Here is a 21777-nt window from a genome sequence, read left to right on the forward strand (position 1 = left end):
AAAACATTAAATAAATTTAAGAAAATGTGATTAACAAAATTAAATTTATGTATTTTTAAAATTGAAAATGGATTCAAAATTTAAAAAAAAAACTAATTTCTGTTTTACCGAAGATTAATGACTCAAAAACATATTTAACCATAATTTTTTTACACCTATTTAATATTACCCTTCACTGCGTTCACTTTTTCTTTTTCTTTAGATATATAAAAATTAACTTTTCCTAAAAATATTTTATCACTATAACTATAAAAAGAGGTCTGTCTAATAAGGTTAAATAACATTTTTCCTGTTAAGGAAAAAACCTAGGGTGAAGATAGACAAATAAGAAAAGAAAATGATACTTTGATAAAAAAAAATTAAAAATTTTGACAATCAAACATTTTTGGTAAAAATAACTAAAATTTTATTATTTGATTTTCTTAACTTCCATAAAAAAATAACAAAATAATTCTATTTAGTAACTTTCTCAACTGTATCAAAAAAATGTTTGTCAAAAATTTATTTACCATTCACACCAACCTAAGTTAAATGCAAAAGAACATGATCTTAGTATTCGTTTAACACTACAGTAAAAACTCAGACATGATGGCAAGTGAAATAGTTCTTCGAATCCCATCACTACCAATTCAGAATGTTGATAACAAAACCAATTATTTTGGGTTTACCAGAAAGCATACTCGACATCTTGACTCAAACTGATTGCTGGGAATGACAGAATTTTCAGTAAAGAAGATCAAGTCTTTTAGAACAACAATGAGATACCATATTAGGTTTGTTGAAGTGCAAAATGAAATGTGAAGTCTCATAGTAGATGAACTCATAAATCAAAGGAAGATACAGTACATAAACTAAGGACTTCAGATATTGTATTGAGTGTAGTGTCTCATTTACGTTAAATAGAAATGAGCAAGCAATAGAAGGAATAATGAACCTAATAATACCTTTAAGACTTTGTAATGAGTGCAGTATATATCAAACTTAATTTTGAAGTTTATTTTTAGGAAAATGTTTCATGACACCATTTGTATTTGACAATCCACTTTTGATTATTAGAAATAGTAATTTTTGTATTTATAAAGAAAAAGAAAAATTAAAAATTAAAATAATGAATATAAAGTGTGTACATATATATATATATATATATATATATATATATATATATATATATATATATATATATTATATGAGTCTGATATTAGATAATTACCAATTTTTTTAATTTTTACAAGTTTTTTTATTATTGGTTCCATGGACTAGACAGTTAGTCTCCAAATTAGGTAAACTAAATATGAAAAAACAAGCAAAATATAACCATGTTTGATTTGGAAGGGCTTTAGAATCTCGTATTCGTATTTTAAGATATGAAAAGATGAAAAGGTGAATGATTCACGAAAATAACCAAAGACGCACTTTTCGTTTTTACTTGTCCCTCATACTCTTTTTTGATTGGATTAGTGTTACAAAACAGTACGTTTAAGTAAATTAAAAAGTACGTCAATCAAAACACAGTTTTTTTTTTATCATTATTGTCTATATCATTATATCAAATACCATTTTGTATAGCTATTGTTTTATTTAGTCATCTTAATATTATCCTTTATTAAATTAAAATAATTTCATTATTCGATAAAAACATAAGCATAATTTATATTTTACGTATTTAAAATTATATTTTTAAATATAAAAGTACGGACCCACAGAATTCTACTAGTTAAGAAGTATAAATTAAATCGTACTTACTAACAACAGTATAATAATTTAATGATAATGATAAGACAGCAATGTAATAGAAAGCTTAAGTTTACTACACTCAGTAATAAGTAGACAATGTCATGGTTATGAACATAATATCAGGTACAAGAGCAAATGCTTCAGTACATGTAAGACAGACATGAAAGTGCAACAACATCTGCAACACATTTCTTATTTATAATTATGTTCGAATCTCTACTCATTTATTGAAGATGCAGTCATCCATAGCTTCAAGCATTCAACAACTTCAACAAGTCCTTCTGCAGATATCAGAAAAAGAAGCATTGTTAATGTAAAAATATCAGATAAGTATAGGCCAAACTATTGTTGCATAATACTAATTGTCTTACCTCAATGCTCAGAGGAGAAGTTGTGGGTGCATAGCGATCAACAACCTTTCCCTCCTTATCAACAAGGAACTTGGAGAAGTTCCATTTGATATTATCCCCGAAAAGTCCACCTTTGCTTGATTTTAGATACTTGTAGAGTGGATCAGCACTGTCACCATTCACATCAACCTATATTAAATGCAAAAGAACAATGGTCTCAGTATAAGGTTAACAGTAAAGTGAATACTTAGACACAGGAAAGTGAAATGTATTCAAACAAGAATTAGTTTCCCTAGTCTGAAATTGATCGTTTTCTTAGTGCTGCGTGGTGGGATATTAACACCACATCAAGGAAGAATCCATTCATCTCTACTTTAATGGTTCATACATTAATCGTCTCTGATTTTCAGGGAGAGTTAATTTCAGAACTCATTCAGAACATGTCCAAGGGAACCCAATTGGAGATTAGAGGTGAACAGAAAGAATACGCTAAATTGTGAGTCAAACAAGATTTGAGCTAAAGCCTAAAAGATTGGTAATCAAAGAGCTAAACCAAGAATATAGACAAAGCATGAAGTTGTTTTCTATACACAGGAATGAAATCACAGTCGGTGGGAAATGAGAATAAGCAAAGGTTTCTTTACCTTGTTAAAAACGGGAAACTCAGCCTTGAAGCGAGTACAAACAAAATCTTGTATCTGTTCATTAGATCCAGGCTCCTGTGCCCCAAACTGATTGCATGGGAATGCTAGAATCTCCAGACCTAAACAAAGAAGATCAATGTTTTGAGAAAGAAGACATGGGTTTGTTACTGTAATCGGTTCAACATGAACAGAACAAAACATGCAGACTAAAACATAATGAATTTGCCATGCTACAGAGATAACATTGACGCTACCACACCATAAGATAACAGTAGACACAAGAATGAAAGGGACAGCAAGAAACAAACAAACAGCAGGACAACAATCGGAACAGCACGAGAACAGAAGACAAAAACAAACCTTTTTGTTTGTACTTCTCGTACAACTGACTCAGCTCTGTGTAATTCGAATTAGTCAAGCCACTGCATCAAACATTGAACCAACATCAAAATAAAGCACAAAGAATTGGTCTGAAACAAAATTAAGGGCGAAATCCTCCAATTATAAACCCACATGACTGACTAGCTGTGCCAATTTAGGGTAAAATCAGAGAACATAACTGAAAACATTCTTGATCAAAATTAAAATTGGTAAACTTCAATTTCAATTAAATAAAGAAAACGAGAAAATTGAAAATTGGAGAGGTACCATTGTGAGGCAACGTTGACAATTATAAGGACCTTTCCTTTGTAGTCACCAAGATTAATATCATTTCCCTTAGCATCCTGAAAAAGGATAAAGAAAAGGGTTAACCTAAATCTAAAGTTTACGCACTTCACTAAGCAAACGATGAAACAGAAGCAAGATGTGTACTTTGACGGTGAAATCGTGGACTGATTTGGCGCTTGAGGTGGCCATAGTGTGATCGGTTCTGAAAGAGGAGAACAAAGAGGTGGATGAGGTTGAAGGAAGCGGTTTGAAAAAAGCGTGAAAAACAGGGCGGGAGAGGGTAGGGTTGGAGAGGACTTGAAGAGAGGAAGAAGAAGAAGAAGAAGAGGTGGAAGAAGCTAATCTTATAGCAGTTGTTGTGCGGATGAAGATGCGAGTGGTTGAAGAAGAAAGCATTGGCAAATACGTTATGATTGTAATTTATAGCGTCTTTATTCCGCGTAGAGTGACACCTTCCTTCTTGGTTCTTCTTATTGGCGTAGCTGGGTCCAGTTTCAGGATTCCAAGGTTGTATTATTATGTGAACGTGAACCACTTGTGTAGTTCTGTCTGATTACGGTATCGGTGACGACGGTGAGGAGGTAAACGTTTAACACGTGGCTGCACATGCACACTTTCTTTAAAAATTAATGTTGATTATTATACAATCGTATTTATTTAGTCATATTTTCTTTTATGCAGGCAAGCTTCCTCTTTATTAAAATAAACATATTATAAATTTGAATTATCTATTTTATTTTCTTAATAATATTTCGAAATCTTTAATAGAGTCAAACTTCCATGTTCGCTTGAAGGAACTTGGAAGAGAAGGCTTGGGATGTTCTTCCTGCACCCCATAAAATTTCTTCCTGCACCTTATCGAATTGGATTTTGCTTTTATAAAGATTTTTTTCGGAAGATACTCATTCCACCTCTAGTTCGGATCAAAATTTTCGGAAGCATGTGATGGGATGAAGAAAGAAATTTGACCGGTGCAGAAAGAAACACACGCGAAGGCTTGACAGCCAAAAGCCCAATAAGGTCCAATTAATTTGCAAAAATTTGAAGTAGAAAAAAAAGGAGAGGATGAAGTAAGATTATTACAAATAAGATAACATAAACGGTGTTGAGTGCTTAAGCAAGTGAGAGAAAGAAAGAAAAGATGAAGCTGAAGGTATATGCAGATCGAATGTCCCAGCCATCCCGTGCGATTCTCGTATTCTGCAAGTATTTCTATTTCCCTTATTATATTTTCTTTTTCTTTTTTTACTTTTGTTGTCTCCTTCTGGAATTTGAATACGGTTTCGTACAGAGTGAATGGAATAGATTTTGAGGAAATCAAAGTCGATTTATCCAAACGTCAGCACTTATCTCCCGAATTCCAAGGTAATCAGTCAATTGTCGATTTTTATTTTCGTGGAAAACAGTATTATACACTCTCTCGTCTTTAATTTTATTGGATTTTCCTTCAGCGGTTAACCCTTTAAGGAAAGTCCCTGCAATTGTTGATGGAAGGTTCAAGCTATTTGAGAGGTACTTCAGCTTCAAAGTTTCATGTTTGATGTCATTCTTCAAATTTCATTGTGTTATTGGTTTGGTTTGGTGCTGGTTACAGTTGTCGAAGCATTCCATGCTTTTGGAGTATGGAATTGTCTTCATTCTTGTTAACGGGTGTGTTGTTTTCTTCTTTGCAGTCATGCAATTCTCATGTATCTTGCATCTGCGTTTCCGGGAGTTGCAGACCATTGGTTAGTTATTATTATTGTTTTCTCCCTCTTTACAAATTTAATTGCAGTGTTGTCTGTGAAATAAAGATATGTGAATGTACAGAAGCAGGAAACGGTGTTGGGTTGTTTATGTGTTTCGTTGGCTAAGTGCTGCATCGTTTCTCAACAAAGTGACGTCTTTTTGGCTACTGATAACGTTATTTTCGCAGTTTGTATGTGCAATGGTGCTTCTGTGATAAGGGATCGTTTGGTTTTACGGAGGAGGGGAAGGGGAGGAAATGAAAGAGAGGGATTTTGATTTTATATTTTGTTTGGTTAAGAGGAGGGGAGGAGAGGGGAAGTGATCCTTTTCTTGTTTGGTTTACAAAGAGAGGGTAAAGATTTTAAATATTAAGTTACTTTTATATCCTTATAGTTTTGGATTTCAAAACATAAATAGTTATTTTTGTCAATAGAATTGAAATCCCACTGCAATAATTGCCTTTCTGTATGCTTGTCTTTGATACAGCAGGTTCCTATTGTGTTTATATTGATCCCCTTGCTGTAGACAGACACTTCTTTTGCCTTTCTTTTTTTTTTTTTTAACAATCTTTGTTTTGTTCATTCCCTTAGGTACCCAGCCGATCTTTCCAGGAGAGCAAGAATTCACTCCGTGTTAGATTGGCATCATCAGAATTTGCGGCGCGGGGCAGGTGCATCATAGCTCAAAAAGAAGCCTTTTATGCTTTTGTTGTTGTCTTTTCTTGATTGCATGTGAAACTAGTATTAAAGTTAATGTTATTTCATGAATTCTTATCATGCTGGTCTATTATAATAATCTCAATGTAAATAAATCAGAATTGGTGTCATGTTTTGCTTGCTTGTTGGATCAGATAGCTTTATTTGCAAAGTAGGGAAGTTGAATAGAGTTAAAAACATAGCTGGAAGATAATAGTGAAGCTTCAGAAAAATATGCTCAAATACCTTACTCTGGACAATTTAATTAGTTGTAGAAGACAGTATATCTTACTCCGATGCTTTGTATCAATGGCAAAGTAATGTGCATTACAGTTTGTTTAGGTCTGGTAATGCATGTATTTGAGTTGATTTATATTTTATTCTTGTACATGTACATGTACATGTTGAAGCCATGCTTTGCATAAATTTCCTTTGAGCACAGGTGAAGGTGCTGTTTTTTGTTTGTATGCAAAACTTTTCCTGCTTCGTTTCTTTTAATGACATATCTTCTTGATTGTATTCCAGCTGCATTTGTTCTAAATACTGTACTAGCGCCACTATTGGGTCTACCACTGAACCAACAAGCAGCTACTGAAGCTGAGAAAATTTTGATTTCATCTTTAACAAAAATAGAAAACGTTTGGCTTAAGGGGAACGGAAAGTACTTGCTTGGTGGCTTACGCCCATCCATAGCAGATCTCAGTCTGGTTTGCGAAATTATGCAATTAGAGGTAAATGGTGAAGTTCATCTAAATTAGGAATCATCACTAATTATGTCATGACTTCGGTAAATGGGGATAGTTTTATTTTTCCATTAAGCTTTTTTCTTGAGTTTGAAAAAAAAAAAATTGTCGACCTCTTTCTGATTTAGTTTATGTTGTATGATTGAGAAGTTTCAGAAATATAAAGGTGTGGTCAGGCATGTTTGGTTTGGTTAAGATAAGGAAACAGTTTACTTTTAATGTGGTCTAATTAAGAACTGTTTATTTAGAAATGTGATACGCAGGACAGAATTTTGATCCCCTCATCTAGAGGAATTGTGATATTGACTTGGTTTTTTGGTTGCAGCTTTTAAATGGGAAGGACCGTGATCGTATCCTTGGCCCGCACAAGAAAGTTCAGCAGTGGATAGAGAGCACAAGAAATGCAACGAGGCCTCACTTTGATGAAGTTCACAAAATCCTCTATAAGCTCAAAACGAAGCTTTCTGAGAAGCAATCTAATCAGGCAGATAGCGTAATGGAATCTAGGATTAGAACCCCACTAACTTCAAAAATGTGACCAAACAACCTTGGCAGATAACTTTAGGTGATGCATATACATATGTTGATTGAAACATCAAAGATGATGATGTTTTTGTCTGTATTAAGACCACCTTAATATATGTTGGATAGGTAATAAATATCACTGCCATTTGAAGATACAATCGCGTCCTCCTAAATGCAGTTTTGACGTTACACATATTAGGGTATGTTTGGAAACATGTTATAACTCAGTTGAATGGAAAATTTTCACTTTTTGATGCTCAAACTGAGAAGGAAGTGGAGTGTTAGGTCCATGTTCAGTTCAACTGAACAGAAACGTAAACAGATACCTGATCTATCTGTAATTTACTTTTGCTGTTACAATATTTTCAAGGAGTTGGTAAATTGCTGTAAGCTATGTTGAATTGTACGACTTTTTTTTTTTTTTTTGTAAAAAACCAAGAATGCTTAATGCATCACTATACTGACCTCAATCGTTGAATTGTACAATATAAATTTGTATTTTTATCCAATGGCACTGGCGTGGAAGCACGTCGTTGCGTGATAAAGACTATTATATTTCTCAATTTATTTTTATATAAATTTCTCACTAATAAAATGTCTTATAACTAAAAAAGTTGGAGACTCTGGATGCAGAGAAGGTATGTAGTTCTTTATTAATAAAGAGCAGGAGTCCATTTTTAGACTATTTGGTTAAGGGTTGTTATTAATATTGTTGTAGATTTAGTAAAATTGCTGTTGATTAGTTTTACAATTTAAAAAAAGAGACAGTTAAGTGAATTAATTATATTTTAGTGTATGTTTTAAGTATTTTTGATACAAAGCTAAAACACTATTTGGGAGTGAATATTTTTAACAAAAGTTCTCAGAAACCCTTGTGTACGAAACAATATCTTCTTAAAAAAACTGAAAACCTTATCTAATTTACGGTTTGTTTTGGTTTCGTTGAACACGTTTATCCAAAAGGATAAACTCTGTTCCTTATAAGCATTTCATAAATACATTAGTTTATGGATATAAAGTTTGACCGTTAGAAGGTGCTGATATTTTTGGTGTGTAATGAGGCAAACGAAGCAATGCAACGAACAAGATAGAGAGTAAAGTCAAATCGGAGGTTCGCTGTTTGCTGTGCTTCCCAAACTTGTAATCGATGATGGTGGAAAAGCTGAAGGTGTTTGCAGATCGAATGTCCCAGCCTTCTCGAGCAGTTCTCATATTCTGCAGGTTAATAGTTCTTCATACTTTGCACACACCGCTAAACAAAACCATGATCTGTTATTTATTTACATTATGATATGATTATGATGAACTAAACACTATTATCATAATCTGTGTTAAAAAGGTTAAACGGAATTGACTTCGAGGAGATCAAAGTAGACATTTCCAAAGGTCACCACCTCTCTTCTGAGTTCAGAGGTATCTGAATTAAAAAGATCTAGTGCATTTGTTTTGCAGTGCTACTGATTGGTGCAAAATTAGTGGTTTATTCTTCTGTTGATCTGAAATGTATTTTATTTTTTGCAGAAGTAAACCCTCTGCAGAAAGTTCCGGCTATTGTTCATGGAAGCTTCAACCTCTCCGAGAGGTAATCTTTGACAATGCCCTTGTCTTCTAACCCACCTCTATGATATTAATGATTATTTTACGCATTATTGCAGAGGGCACATTATGCCTACGTAGTTGACTTTAATGAGGATGGAGTATCCAAGATTTGAATATTTTATTTTATTATGTGTTCTTAATAAACCTCGTTTTGTTTTGGCAGCCACGCAATCATTGTCTATCTTAATTCTGCTTTTCCTGGAATTGCTGACCATTGGTTAGTAGATTCTTTTCTTTTGCTTCTGAAGTCCCTTCCTGAACTACCTGGTTGTTTCAAAGAAATACTTCAAAGTTTTTTTAAACGAGAGTTATAATGTTTCACTACGCAGTAGTTTAACATGATTTTATTTTGTTAGTTGAACATACAAGATAACAACGGCCTAATCATGACCTGGGCTGCTTATTGTTAGTACTCTTGTTCTTCACTTTTGGATATGTGAAATTTTATATCAACTAGAAATATAACCAGGTTATAGTCTAGAAATATAACCGGGTTATAGTATATAAGTAAGTGCAAATTTACTTTATAAGTTGGTTAATTGAATCAAGCTTAAGCTTAAATATGTAAATAGAAAATGTATTGAATTTAAATTCAATTCGGTGCTACCTGTACTGTAGATACATTTTCTACAATCTAAACTAATCATACTTGTCATGATGGTGTATCAGGTACCCAAGCGATATTTTCAGGAGAGCAAAGATTAACTCGGTAATGGATTGGCATCACTCTAATTTACGACATGGAACAGGTGCTTTACACAACTAAATCCAGACATCTTCCAACTCCTTAGAATAACCCAATTATCCGTGCACAGTAGAGTTTCTGCTATGGAACTTGTGTGCTAGTTAGGAACTGTTAAATATATTAGCTACAGACTACTAAAAGAAAATTCAAGTCATTATCTTCTACATGCTTACTGTTACCATTCAGGTATGTTGTACGTATAGAGTCTAAGTTAGCAATATCTTTAATAATTGTTTACCATTTCTGCAGGCCATATGTTGAATCATATGTTTCTAGCCTTAGAACATCTTTGTTTTGTCCTATATTTAGAGAACTGGCATGTTTCTTGTGAACTATGACTAACTGGTAGAAGCACGACCTTTTTGCAGTGAACTATGTAGTAAATACTGTACTAGGACCTGCAACTGGCCGTCCACTTAATCCAAAAGCAGCTGCTGAAGCAGAAAAAGTGTTATTTTCTTCTTTATCAAAGCTAGAGGATGTTTGGCTCAATGGAGAGGGACGCTTCCTGCTTGGTGGTTCTCAGCCATCTATAGCAGATCTCAGCATGGTTTGTGAACTTATGCAACTTGAGGTAACTGTATGTGACTTGTAATTATTGGTGCTGCATTCAACCAAATTGGCTCAACGTCTTTAAATCTTCAGTTGAATTAAAATTTTGATTGGTAGCATAATTGCATTTTACATGAATTTTTTAAAATTAAACTGTGATGAACTTAGGTTTTGGATGAGAAGAATCGGAGTCGTATATTATCCCCATACAAGAAAGTTCTTCAGTGGATTGATGATACAAGAGCTGCAACAAATCCTCACTTTGAGGAAATGCATAATATCCTTTATAGAGCTAAAAAGAAATTTGAACAGCAGCGTTCAAGGGTAGCTGAAACTTCGACTGAGCCTAGCCACCATTCAAAGATGTGACAGACATGCCTTCATCTTTGCTTCAAGACTGACAACGTAATCATAGCCTTTTTCTTTCAACAGACTTGAGCCTTGAGTGTTAAGCTTTGCTTTGTCGGCTTGAAGAAATTTACATCTTCCTGAAAAGACACGAATATAAATGTACTGAAATAAACCCGCCATTTTAATTCCTGTAACTTTTGCGGGTGCAAATATCATTACTTGAAGGATTTTCATTGCGTACATTATTCCAACACCAGAATTATTTACATGCAAGCAATGTTTACAACTTCTGACAAGTGGCAACTGTCTTAGGTTCTTGATACATATAACTGAACAAGTCACCACATACTATAGTAGAGCTAACACAAGACCCGCCATGAGTTCTTCTTGCCATATTTTACATCACTCAATGCTTATGCCCCGTATCTCAAGATTGTTCAACTTCTTGGGTCTCCTATAATACTTCAACAGTAAAGAACAGCAAACCACACTGACAGAAGATGCAGCCATGGCAGCCCCGGCAACCCACGGTGGCAACCGAAATCGTGTAGAGGGAAAAAGAGCTCCAGCAGCGATTGGAATTCCAAGCAGATTATAGCCCAGAGCCCATATGTAGTTGAGACGGATTCGAGAAAACGTTTTTCTGGAAAGATCAATGGCAGTTATGACATCCTCCAAATTGCTCTTCATCAGGACAATATCAGCAGCTTCAATAGCAATGTCTGTACCAGCACCAATTGCCATCCCTACATCTGCTGCCACAAGTGCTGGTGAATCATTGATACCATCCCCCACCATAGCCACCCTGTGCCCAGAAGCCTAAACAAGAAAGGGTGCTCAATATGTTAACCACAGGTAAGACATGTTAGAGATATGGTATAAACTAGGTGTAGTTTATATACACTTTCACCATAAGGTATAGACATCACATCATGTTAGTGAATAAGATAACATGGTAAGGTGGTGAAATCTTATTAGATATTTATGTAAATAGAATAATATGGTAAATCGGTAAAATCTTTTCAGATATTTTAAACGAAGTACCTGCAAGTCCTTCACTTGCTCAGCCTTCTGCTCAGGTTTCGCCTCAGCAATAACAGTTTCAATTCCAACTTCCCTTGCTATAGAATTGGCAGTTCCCCAATTGTCCCCAGTCACCATGATGCTCCTAATTTTCATAGACTTGAGAATGGAAATGACTTCTTGTGCAGCTGGTTTCAATGGATCAGATACTGCTAAAACCCCAACAACTTCCCTATTTATAGACACTATAATTCCAGTTTGAGCCATTGCTTCCGCTTCTGCCAGTATCTCTTCAGCATCAACAGGAAGTGCAACATTGTGGTCGGCCATCAAGGTCTTATTACCCACAAGTATTTCCTTATTTCTAACCATGGCCTTAACTCCATGTCCAGCAATGGACACAAAATCCCGTGCCTCTGGCCAAATGGGGTTCTCTTCATCTCTCAGTCTTTTAGCATACTCTACAACAGCTTTCGCCAGTGGATGCTCACTATTCACCTGTCATAAGAAATTAAACAATGTAAACTTTTATTGCAATAATTCATGGATAAGCATGGTGAAACTCAATGTTGAATGCCTACCTCAGCTGCAGCCACAAGTTCATAGAATTCTCGGAGTACCATATTTGTTAACAACTTCGTATTTACTACCACAGGCTTCCCGACAGTGAGAGTACCAGTCTTGTCAAATACAACGCAGTTCACCTACAAGGCAAACCATATACAGATTCAAATGTTGTATCTATGTATACATACGACATCTTTTCAGAAGCACAAAATCCCACCTTTAAGAAAGACAACCTACGCAAGTTCATGTTAACTTCACCAACATTTACAAAGCAAATACTGAACTTAAGGACCTGTACTTTAATGTAAAGTGCTGACCTTATGTGCATTTTCTAATGCTTGACCTCCTTTGATAAGTATTCCCTGAGATGCACCTACTCCAGTACCAACCATGACTGCAGTTGGTGTTGCTAAACCTAAAGCACATGGACAGGCTATGACCATGACAGAAATCCCGAACTGCAAAGCAAGCTGAAAGCTGTCCATGGAAGATGGTATCCAGGACTTGGGGTAAGCACGAACTCTTCCAGCTATAAACCAGGCAAGCCAAGTTGAAAATGAGCTTAAAATAACCTGCTCAAACAAACCCCTTTAAAGTAAGTGTGCTACACAGACATAAGGATTCAATTTTAGAAGATAAAACCTAGAAAACAAACATGAAATGCAGAAACCATCTATCAAACTAGACGAACCTGACAGAATAAACAATTACCAAGATTTGTTATAAGCTTTGATACCAAGATACATAAATTGCATACCGATAACTGAGGAAGACGATACTAGACTTTCTTCTAACATTTTCAAGCTGAATGAATGTTTCTCATAATCATCAAGAGAATCCCATTCAATAAGAATCTTAAACATTATACCATGAAACTTTGCCTATAGCTATACAAGAAAACTTTCCGTAATAGATGACTAATTTGTTGCTATTCAAATATATTAATGAATGAAATAGTAAATATTGCAGAGAGATTATTGGAGAATCAATATGGAAATTTAGCTAATCCCTACCATAGGCACAAAGTATTTGGAAATGCGATCAGCAAACTTCTGCACAGGAGCCTTGGCCATCTGTGCTGACTCAACAAGTCTGACAATCTGAGCAAGGGCACTCTCTGATCCCACCCATGTAGCCTTAATATGCAACACTCCATTTTCATTCACAGTTCCTCCAATAACAGTATCCCCTTTTCTCTTTGCCACAGGACGTGCCTCACCTGTTATCATGCTCTCATTCACGTGGCTCTGACCCCAAATAACAAATCCATCAGAAGCCACTTTTGCACCAGGAATGATCTTAATCACATCATTCTTCTGAATCAACCTGCTATCAATTTCCTCCTCACCAACAACATTTCCTTCACTGTCCAACGTCAACAATATAGCAGTGTCAGGTGTCAAGTTCATGAGCTTGGCAATTGCATCGGATGTCTTTCCCTTGGCCAAAACCTCAAGGTACTTCCCTAGCAAAATGAACGAAATAAGCATAGCACTGGTCTCAAAGAAATCAGTACCCTTGAAATCATTAGATGTAGCAGCTCTCAGCACAGAATACACTGAGTAAAAGTACGCTGTATTTGTCCCCAGGGCAATCAAAACATCCATGTTGGGAGAGCCAAGGCGTAATGCTTTGTAAGCACCAGAGTAAAACCTCTTCCCTATAACAAACTGCACTGGTGTAGAAAGCACCCATCTTATGATCTCCCCCACTGTAAGCATTTTAACAACTTTGGCATCTAGTCCATGCTTAATTCCAGGGATATACATAAGCACCATGGAGGTTAGAAACACAGGAATAGTAAACACCAAACTCCACAAGAATGATCTGTAGTATTGCTTGATTTCCTCCCTCCTATGACTATTCCTTTTCCCTCCTTCTTCCGGGAAAATCTTTGCCTTGAAACGCTTAGACCCGGTTTCCTGAATCACGTTAATGAAATTTCTTGGCCCTGTCAAGTCTGGTTTATAAGAAAGAGACACTTTGTTCAACAAAGGGTGTGTTTCTACACCTTGGACTCCAGGGAGTGCTTGAAGAGAATTTTCAATTATTCTCATGGAACGACCCGTCCTTACTCCTTCAACCTGAAGGTCTATTCTGCTCATGTCTTCACCTGTGCTGATAAGCGTGGCTTGAAAACCAGTGTCTTCTACTGCTTCTAAGATTTGGTTGTAGGTGACAACGTTTGGAATGTAGTGAACTTCAGCTTCCTCAGTTGCAAGGGCCACTTGAGCTTTCACCACTCCTTGGATTGCTTGAAGCGCAGATTCAACAGTGGAGGAACACGACGTGCATGTCATGCCTTGGATACGTATGCGGCATATCTGAACAGATGTCTCGTTATCTTCTCTGATTAATGTGGCTTGGAATCCAGCATCTTCAATGGCTTCACGAATGGTCTCTTCCTGAGAAGAGAATGCCATGGAGACATCAAGCAAAAACAGTGTCAATCATTGAATTATATCGAAAGCTCAGTTACAAGCGATTTAATGTTTTATACCATGTATATATTTAGATTCTTTTTATAACATGTATAGTTTGTGAATACACAGGAAATACAGGTACCGAATTTAGTTTAAAAAACTGTAGTTTATTATTAGTAGTGAAATTAATGACTGTTTTTTTTTTTAAGTTACGGACTGGTTTAATGAATAAATTTTCAATAGAAAGAATCATTTATTGAATAAAAACGACATAATAATATATCATTATAATTCAACTTAATGGAATTATTTTTTAGAATAATTAACCTCCATTTGAATTAATTACTTTATCTCAATCTAAGGACCAAATTTCTGAATTAAATTAATTTAGCTTGCTTTATAATTAAAATATATTCTTGTAAGTATATATTACTTTTTAAGGTGTACTAATGTAAGATCCTAGAAAATGACGTTTTAAAAGTTATAGTGGTTTAAAAATAGTGAGACGATTATTTTAATATTAAAAGGTTTTAGTATAAATAGAATTGTTATAAACAAGTTTCATTATTTTAAAACACACCATCTCTCTATAAATCACTTTTCTAATTTTTAAAGTTCTCTGACTTCTCTTTAGAGGTTCTGTCTTTCTGGTCGTCTGATTGAAGAACCGAGACCGTAGGATTGATCCTCTCGGCAAGCTCTTCAAATTGGACCGATCAGTATCTCCGTTCGCGTAAATTGAGTTTCTGCTCTCTTTTTAGTCTTTTTCTGTTTTCTGTTGCATGCAAGCCCTCTTCCGCTTGCATGCGACGTTTTAATCATCAGTATGAGTCTCTGTTGATCAGTGATCATAACGGTATGTCCTGATCGTTCTTGTGATGTTTCTATGTGTAGATAGAGCATCCTGTGGAGTTAGAGGTGTTGATGTTTTTAAGGCGTTGACGTTTATAAAGCTGTCTAAACAGGATAACAGGTAAGGGAAGCTAACCACTCTTCTTAATTTGAATAGAAAATTCGTAGATGAGCTTGAATTACGTGTTTGATAGATGAATTAGTGTTTGAATTGCATGATTTGGTGAATAATTGATTTGTGCTTGAGGCAAACTGATCCACTGCATGTGGGAACAGGTTCGTGACATGGTATTTTCGCCTAGGCGAGTGACGCTCGCATGAGCGAAAACACCAGGAGACGCACCTCTGTTCCTACGCGAAGTTTCGCCTAGGCGAGCTGGGGTCGCCTGAGCGAGAGACAATCTCGCCTAAGCGAACCAGCCTAGCCTGAGCAAGAGTTCGTCCAGGTTTTCTCTTTTTGCCATTGTTAGTGTCTCGCCTAGGCGAGACTGGCTTGCCTGAGCGAGAGCTACTGCAGTAGTAGTGCTCTAATTCTGTTTTCTTTGGTGGAAATGTATGTTTTAATGTATCCTTGTGCAACTTAGGCCCTGTATGGTTGGAATGCTACCATTGATGTATTGTATGATTAAATTGAATGAATAAAAATTATGAGAAGATGAGGTTGAAATGGATTTTCAAGGGAAATCCAAGTGGAATTGTAGTGTGTGTAAGGATGTAAGGAATCTATAATGGTTGGTATCCTGAAACTCCAATAATCATTCAAGCTCAGATAGAGTAAAATGGATTATGTCGTGAGGAGTAGCAGGAGGTCCTCGTCGTTGGACTTGATCCAGTCTAGACGTGGAGGGGGATAGAGCAGAATGGATTATGTCGTGAGGAGTAGCAGGAGGTCCTCGTCGTTGGACTTGATCCAGTCTAGACGTGGAGGGGACTTACCCTGGGAACGGTCGGGTGAATACTCCATGTGTCCAGACTCTGCAGAGTTTGGGAACCGCTACAGGTACAAGCCACCAAGAGATCCGATGTCGCTTACATAATCCAGATATTGAGTCTATAGTCATGTATATGTGTTGTGGTGGTCTATATGATTATGGTGATAATGAGAAAGATTGCATGGTTTTTGTTTATAATTGAACTGCATGATTCCTTAATCAGATTAGCTTACCCTTGCTTTTTTTGTTCCTGTCTTGTGTTGTATGTTTCCTTTTGCGATGATCACCTATTCGGTGGGAGCAGATGTGGTTGTAGTGTCAAAGGCACTTCTGGAGGATGAAGAGCCATCGTGTTAGTGTTGAAGAGGAGGTTTCCAGTGGGAGCTTTAACAGTGGTCAGTAGTACAGAGTTTATTAGTTTAGTTTAAGTGTATAAGTGATATATTTTTTTATAGTCATACCTTTTGTAAGATATATTTTTTTATAGTCATACCTTTTGTAAGACTGTATTAATATATTGTGTACACTGAATTATCTGTTTTGAAACTATGATGAACTCCCTATTTTTATTAGTTTTAAGCTGCTGAAATTGAGATGTTACATACTTGATTTAGACATATCTGTGAGTATATATTAAATATTTTTACATAATCGTATACATGGTTTAAGTTAATTTTGAAATTAATTTAAATAAAATTAGACTAATTTAAAAATATACCAATTCTTTACTATTCGATATATTAAATATTTTACCATATGTCATATATCAAATATTTAATATACTAAAATATTTAAGACTATGTTCACATAAATGTATGCAATTTATTATCTCATCAAACGTTTCTCAAATAATAGTAATAATAAGTGACTATTTTTATATCAATGAATAATAAATTAAAAATAATACTGAGAAATCTAATATCAATTAAATTTGTTAGTTTTTTCTAAAGAGGTCTTTCTTTCGAAATTATTAAATATACATACATAACAATTTATTATTTGACATATATTTTTTTAATTATTAATTATATATAAAAAATAAATATTATTATTTAATATTAGAATCTTCAAATTTATATCTGATTAATTATTAAGTATTGATTTGAGTAATTAAATTGTTATTAAGTATGATTAGATCATTTGTAGAAAAAAGAAGGTTAAATATTTCAATTTACGGATTTAATTCCTAAATGTGTATTTTATTAAATATGCTGAATTTATTTAATAAAATTAATATGTTTCTTTTAAATATACCAAATTTGGTCTATTTAATAAAAATTGGCATATTAAATATATTATAACTCGTATTAAATATTTGTTATATTTCATAAGTTTTTTTCGAAAATGTTTTATTAATTTAAATGTAATATTTGATATATAACATGACATGTTTGATTTACAAACAAATTGTATAAGTAAATTTCTTCCATAAACAAATAAAAAACTTGTAAAAGAATAAATTTAAATAATATATATGATAAGCAGTAACAAACAAAGACCCGTGAAGAGCTTGAGAAGGGGTGTAACAAAATGAAAGAGTTCATAAGCGTGGTCTAACGAAAGTGAGAACAGTCATATAAAGGAAAAGTAATGTATGATGAAGAAAATAATGGTTATATAGAGTGAGTTAAAATCACAAAATAAAAATAAAAATATTTTTATTTTAAAATAATTTATTGTTGTCATAAATAATTCAAAATTGAAAAAAAAACAATTTTAAGTTATTTTGATTAAGTTATGGAAATGTTAATGAATTAAATTAATGTTGGGGGTAAATATCATTTTTCCGCCAAAATTCTCATTAGATTACATGTTACTTTAAGAAAGTTGAAAAATATTACAATTATATTATTGAAAAAAAAAAATCATTGGAAACCGATATAGTGATAGATATCTTAGTAACTGATTTTAAATTTTAAAATTAATCACTACATCAACCATTATTTCTATTAAATTGATTAGTATTTCGGCCATTTCCATCATTGCTATCAATTACTAAATTACTAATTGCTTCCGTTAATTACTAGATTAGTTATTATCAAATGAGTCATCTCTTTTTTGAATAGATTTGTCAGAACTATTAGTCACTAAATTAATAATTGATTTTTTATTACTAAATTAGTTATTGATTTCCATTATTTAATCTGTTAATATTTTCTATTGCATTACTAATCACTAAGCCCCAATAACTAGTGTTACTTAAATCAATGTATTATTGATTTTAGGATTAAATTTGTTTTTATTTTTAAAGTATTATAAAAAAAATTCATCCTTAAATTAAATTATAAAGTATTTATTTTTGTACTTTATTAAAGTCGAGTAAAACATCTTTCTTAACAAACAAAGCGCATATATGTTGTATTATAATACTCTATAAAGTTGTGATATGGAAAACAATACTATATTTCACTCTAAAAATTCGTATGTGATATGTGAATTACTTTACATGCTATTTGTAAGGAATATTTTTTTTTATATGACTTTGTACAGGAAGATTAAATTCTTTATAATTTAAATTTAGGAAAGAAACATAATTTTTTTATAACAAAAAACATTTAATTCGTAATTATCAAATTTATTTATTTCATAACAAAGATTTTAATTTATTTGTTCGGTTTTTTATAGTAAATAATTACAAAAAATTGATTTTGGCATTTTATAAATTGAAACATACAAAAACATACAAATATAACAAAATATCACATGTAATATTATTGATTTCTTCTTTCAATTTATTTGTTCTTATGGTAAACATTACTTAATCTTACACTCACTTTTACATTTATTTAAGTCAGCATCTTGCTTAAATCTGTTTTTGAAAAAGAAAATTTTTTGGATTAATAATTTATAATTTTATTTAAAAAAAAATCACGCAAATCATTTAATTTTATATTCAGTTATATTTTATATATATATATATATATATATATATATATATATATATATATATATATATATATATATATGAAATATATGAATAAAATAAAATAAAAGTATTTTTTTTATAACATATAAGTGACATTTACTATCTTTATAAACTTTTAACACTCATAATATTTTATATGGTAAGATGATTGTTAACTTTTCATAAGTCCACATCTCAATTAAGTTTACATCAAATTCTCAAAATCAAATTACATGCTTAAGTGAATGTTTATTGTATATGTTATATAACATAAACAAGTGAATGTTTATTGTATATGTTATACAACACTTTTAAGTTTATTATTGTATTAATCTATCGAAAATGATTTTTTGATAAATATGTTGTTAATATAGTTGACAAAATTATTGAATAAAGTAATTTTTTATGAAAGTTGAAAAAGTAAAGTAATAAAATTTTAAGATTTTTTTACTAAAATTAATTATTTGTAAACAAAATATATTTTTAAGATGGTAAAGCATGTGAGATGGATTTGTTGTTAGTTTGTCAAAATCAGAACGCAATGACCTACCATGTTTAAAGCAGGAACAAACTAACCAACAAGCCAGTCCATCAACTTTTTTCTTTAAAACTTTGTTTATATATATATATATATATATATATATATATATATATATAGTTATATATATAGTTATATAGTTATATAAATGTTTTTTAATAATCATAACTTTTATATGTTAAATTATTTACTATAATTAATAATTAAAATTTAATTATTATTATTATTATTCAATTGAATCTACCTTTCAAAGCAACAGAAAAGGAAAAACATACAACAGTGAAAGGTGTAGTACGCAACGCAAGGGTTTCAAAAAACAGAAAAAAGAAACATGCATACACAGTGATGAATTGAAGATGAATGCAATGTTGTTAATAATTAATTAAAAAATGAAGATAATAATAATTACGTACATTGACAAAGGATGGGTAGAAGAGGACTTGAGCACGATTGTTGAGAACGTCGACGACGGCTTGGCGAATTCCGGGAAGACGTTTGACGGCTTTCTCGACGGAAGCAGCACAGGCGGAACAGGTCATTCCGGTGACTGAGAAAACCGCTTTCAGCAAAACGTTGCTGCTTCCTTCTTCTTCCGTCACACCTTTCGGATATCTCGGCATCGACGGATAGTGAGAACGAGGTGAAAGGTTACCCGAACCCTCATTCTTCCGCAAGCACGCTAACGCTAAAAATTTACTTCCCATTTCTAACACCACCCCAAAACACACCCTAACTCTTCTCCTTTTATGCTTCCATTTTTTCTCTATCCCCTTTCTTTTTTTTTATCTTTTTTTTCGTATAATCATTACACTCCTTTGATGTCGATTGAAATTCAAAATATATCTCTTTCTCATACCTCTTGTAAAACATTGACCTAGAAAAAATATATTATTTCTTATATATTATACAACACTTTTAATTTTAGTACCAAATTATAATTTACTTAAACATACATGGAGAGAATTTAATTAGTAAATGTCACGACAATAAAATATATAATGTTTATTACATTTTCAGGTGCATAGGTCACAAGAAAATGAAATTAATGGGTAATTAAACCGGATGAACATTGATCTACGTAAGATTTTTACTCACGAATACGTTTTTTTATGTATGCAAATGCAAACATCCAGGGTTCCCTGTGGGCCTGTGTTCGTTAATGATGGCTTGAAAAAAAAATAGTAATGTATGAAAAAATATTGAAATTTAATTTTTATTTATTGGAAAATTTTATGAATAAAAAGTAAATCAACATTTTATTAATAAAAAATAAAAGTATTTTCCTGCATTAGATTCCCTGGCTTTTTTGCTATTGGATAAATGTTCAATTTCAAATAATATATATATATTAATATATTCATTTAAGATGAAGTATAATTGCAATGTGAAATCCACACTCTCTCACTCGCAACTATGATATTTTCACAAAAAATAATATATGAAATATAAAACAGAGAAAATATATTATAAAAAAAAAACGTTGTACTTTAAGGTCACATTAACATAAATGTCACGTAATAAAACAATTTAGACACTCTTCAACACTTAGAAAAACCTAAAATGTGTTTGGACGCAATTTTTGTCCAAGTACATAATCAGATTTTAATCCTTTGTGTAATGTTACTTCAAATTCCATGTAAGAAAATTATTTATCATTTTAAATGTCTCACCTAATTTAGATCAAACATATTTTTTCATAAAACTATTTTTTTATAAAAAAATAATAAATTATTTTGTCAATATTGCTGTCACAAATCTCTACATCAATTATAATGAAGAAATTACAACTGTGGCATTGAACCAATTGTACGGATTTAGTAAACAGTTTTCTTCAAGTTTTTTATGCTTTTTTAAAGAGCATAAGCGTTTAGTTAAATTATTATTTTGTGAAATATTTTCTATTGTTTAAAATTATTAACATTATTATACCATAATTTTAATTTTTAGATTACCAATATTCTGTTAACATTGACATAAATGATAACCTGTGTTGCATAGTAAAGAGATTCAAAGTTTTAATCATTATCATGTCATTTGAAATTATATTAAGAGAGAATTACTCACATTGTAATGATGATTAGCTAAAAAAGCCTAGACTGTTCTAATAAGAAAATAATTGACATTTTTATTTAAGTTATAAATTACTGACAATGTTTTAAATAAGTAACGCTTAAGTCTGTTTTACAGAGATTAATAAAAATG

At 32.6% G+C, this 21777-nt stretch overlaps 4 protein-coding genes across 5 annotated transcripts; 2 read left to right on the forward strand and 2 right to left on the reverse strand.

Moving 5' to 3' along the window:
• Positions 1-1787: 1787 nt before the first annotated feature.
• On the reverse strand, positions 1788-3871 carry LOC114178919 (putative phospholipid hydroperoxide glutathione peroxidase). 2 transcript variants are annotated; one of them, XM_028065067.2, is made up of 6 exons: positions 3542-3863; positions 3377-3453; positions 3089-3150; positions 2729-2847; positions 2106-2273; positions 1788-2015 (listed from the first exon to the last, which is right to left on the reverse strand). In XM_028065067.2, exons 1-6 carry the CDS (start codon positions 3791-3793, stop codon positions 1986-1988), a joined length of 708 nt encoding a protein of 235 aa, XP_027920868.1. In that variant the 5' UTR covers positions 3794-3863; the 3' UTR covers positions 1788-1985. The 2 variants fall into 2 exon arrangements, with proteins under 2 accessions (XP_027920868.1, XP_085527419.1); XM_085671293.1 differs by having other exon boundaries at positions 1947-2273; positions 3542-3871.
• Positions 3872-4301: 430 nt separating this feature from the next.
• On the forward strand, positions 4302-7350 carry LOC114176308 (glutathione S-transferase T1-like). The gene is made up of 7 exons (XM_028061298.1): positions 4302-4603; positions 4689-4762; positions 4849-4909; positions 5071-5124; positions 5716-5795; positions 6346-6551; positions 6889-7350. The coding sequence occupies exons 1-7, from the start codon at positions 4539-4541 to the stop codon at positions 7099-7101; spliced, it is 753 nt and encodes a 250-aa protein (XP_027917099.1). The 5' UTR covers positions 4302-4538; the 3' UTR covers positions 7102-7350.
• A 596-nt stretch (positions 7351-7946) lies between these two features.
• On the forward strand, positions 7947-10631 carry LOC114176309 (glutathione S-transferase T1-like). Its single transcript, XM_028061299.2, has 7 exons — positions 7947-8309; positions 8428-8501; positions 8610-8670; positions 8851-8904; positions 9357-9436; positions 9801-10006; positions 10153-10631. Exons 1-7 carry the CDS (start codon positions 8236-8238, stop codon positions 10351-10353), a joined length of 750 nt encoding a protein of 249 aa, XP_027917100.1. The 5' UTR covers positions 7947-8235; the 3' UTR covers positions 10354-10631.
• LOC114176307 (putative copper-transporting ATPase HMA5) lies at positions 10496-20377 on the reverse strand. Its single transcript, XM_028061297.2, has 6 exons — positions 19989-20377; positions 12939-14330; positions 12243-12497; positions 11940-12062; positions 11380-11856; positions 10496-11154 (listed from the first exon to the last, which is right to left on the reverse strand). The coding sequence occupies exons 1-6, from the start codon at positions 20277-20279 to the stop codon at positions 10738-10740; spliced, it is 2955 nt and encodes a 984-aa protein (XP_027917098.1). The 5' UTR covers positions 20280-20377; the 3' UTR covers positions 10496-10737.
• Positions 20378-21777: the final 1400 nt, after the last annotated feature.

The sequence above is a fragment of the Vigna unguiculata genome, chromosome 3 (genome assembly GCF_037176805.1).
Source record: "Vigna unguiculata cultivar grain cowpea cultivar isolate G323 ecotype 2 chromosome 3, ASM3717680v1, whole genome shotgun sequence".
NCBI classification, from domain to species: domain Eukaryota; kingdom Viridiplantae; phylum Streptophyta; class Magnoliopsida; order Fabales; family Fabaceae; genus Vigna; species Vigna unguiculata.

What these genes read in the sequence shown, in the direction of transcription:
- LOC114176307 (XM_028061297.2), bottom strand. Translation starts at nt 20,279, where the DNA reads ATGGGAAGTAAATTTTTAGCGTTAGCGTGCTTGCGGAAGAATGAGGGT. An exon ending in TCTACCCATCCTTTGTCAAT is followed by an intron (nt 14,331 to 19,988) that starts GTACGTAATTAT and finishes TTCTCTTCTCAG; the next exon opens with GAAGAGACCATTCGTGAAGC. An exon ending in AGCAAGTGAAGGACTTGCAG is followed by an intron (nt 11,155 to 11,379) that starts GTACTTCGTTTA and finishes TTTCTTGTTTAG; the next exon opens with GCTTCTGGGCACAGGGTGGC.
- LOC114178919 (XM_085671293.1), bottom strand. Translation starts at nt 3,793, where the DNA reads ATGCTTTCTTCTTCAACCACTCGCATCTTCATCCGCACAACAACTGCT. An exon ending in TCCACGATTTCACCGTCAAA is followed by an intron (nt 3,454 to 3,541) that starts GTACACATCTTG and finishes ATCCTTTTTCAG; the next exon opens with GATGCTAAGGGAAATGATAT. An exon ending in GTCAACGTTGCCTCACAATG is followed by an intron (nt 3,151 to 3,376) that starts GTACCTCTCCAA and finishes TGTTTGATGCAG; the next exon opens with TGGCTTGACTAATTCGAATT.
- LOC114176309 (XM_028061299.2), top strand. Translation starts at nt 8,236, where the DNA reads ATGATGGTGGAAAAGCTGAAGGTGTTTGCAGATCGAATGTCCCAGCCT. An exon ending in CCTCTCTTCTGAGTTCAGAG is followed by an intron (nt 8,502 to 8,609) that starts GTATCTGAATTA and finishes TATTTTTTGCAG; the next exon opens with AAGTAAACCCTCTGCAGAAA. An exon ending in GTGAACTTATGCAACTTGAG is followed by an intron (nt 10,007 to 10,152) that starts GTAACTGTATGT and finishes TGATGAACTTAG; the next exon opens with GTTTTGGATGAGAAGAATCG.
- LOC114176308 (XM_028061298.1), top strand. Translation starts at nt 4,539, where the DNA reads ATGAAGCTGAAGGTATATGCAGATCGAATGTCCCAGCCATCCCGTGCG. An exon ending in AGGTTCAAGCTATTTGAGAG is followed by an intron (nt 4,910 to 5,070) that starts GTACTTCAGCTT and finishes TCTTCTTTGCAG; the next exon opens with TCATGCAATTCTCATGTATC. An exon ending in GAATTTGCGGCGCGGGGCAG is followed by an intron (nt 5,796 to 6,345) that starts GTGCATCATAGC and finishes ATTGTATTCCAG; the next exon opens with CTGCATTTGTTCTAAATACT.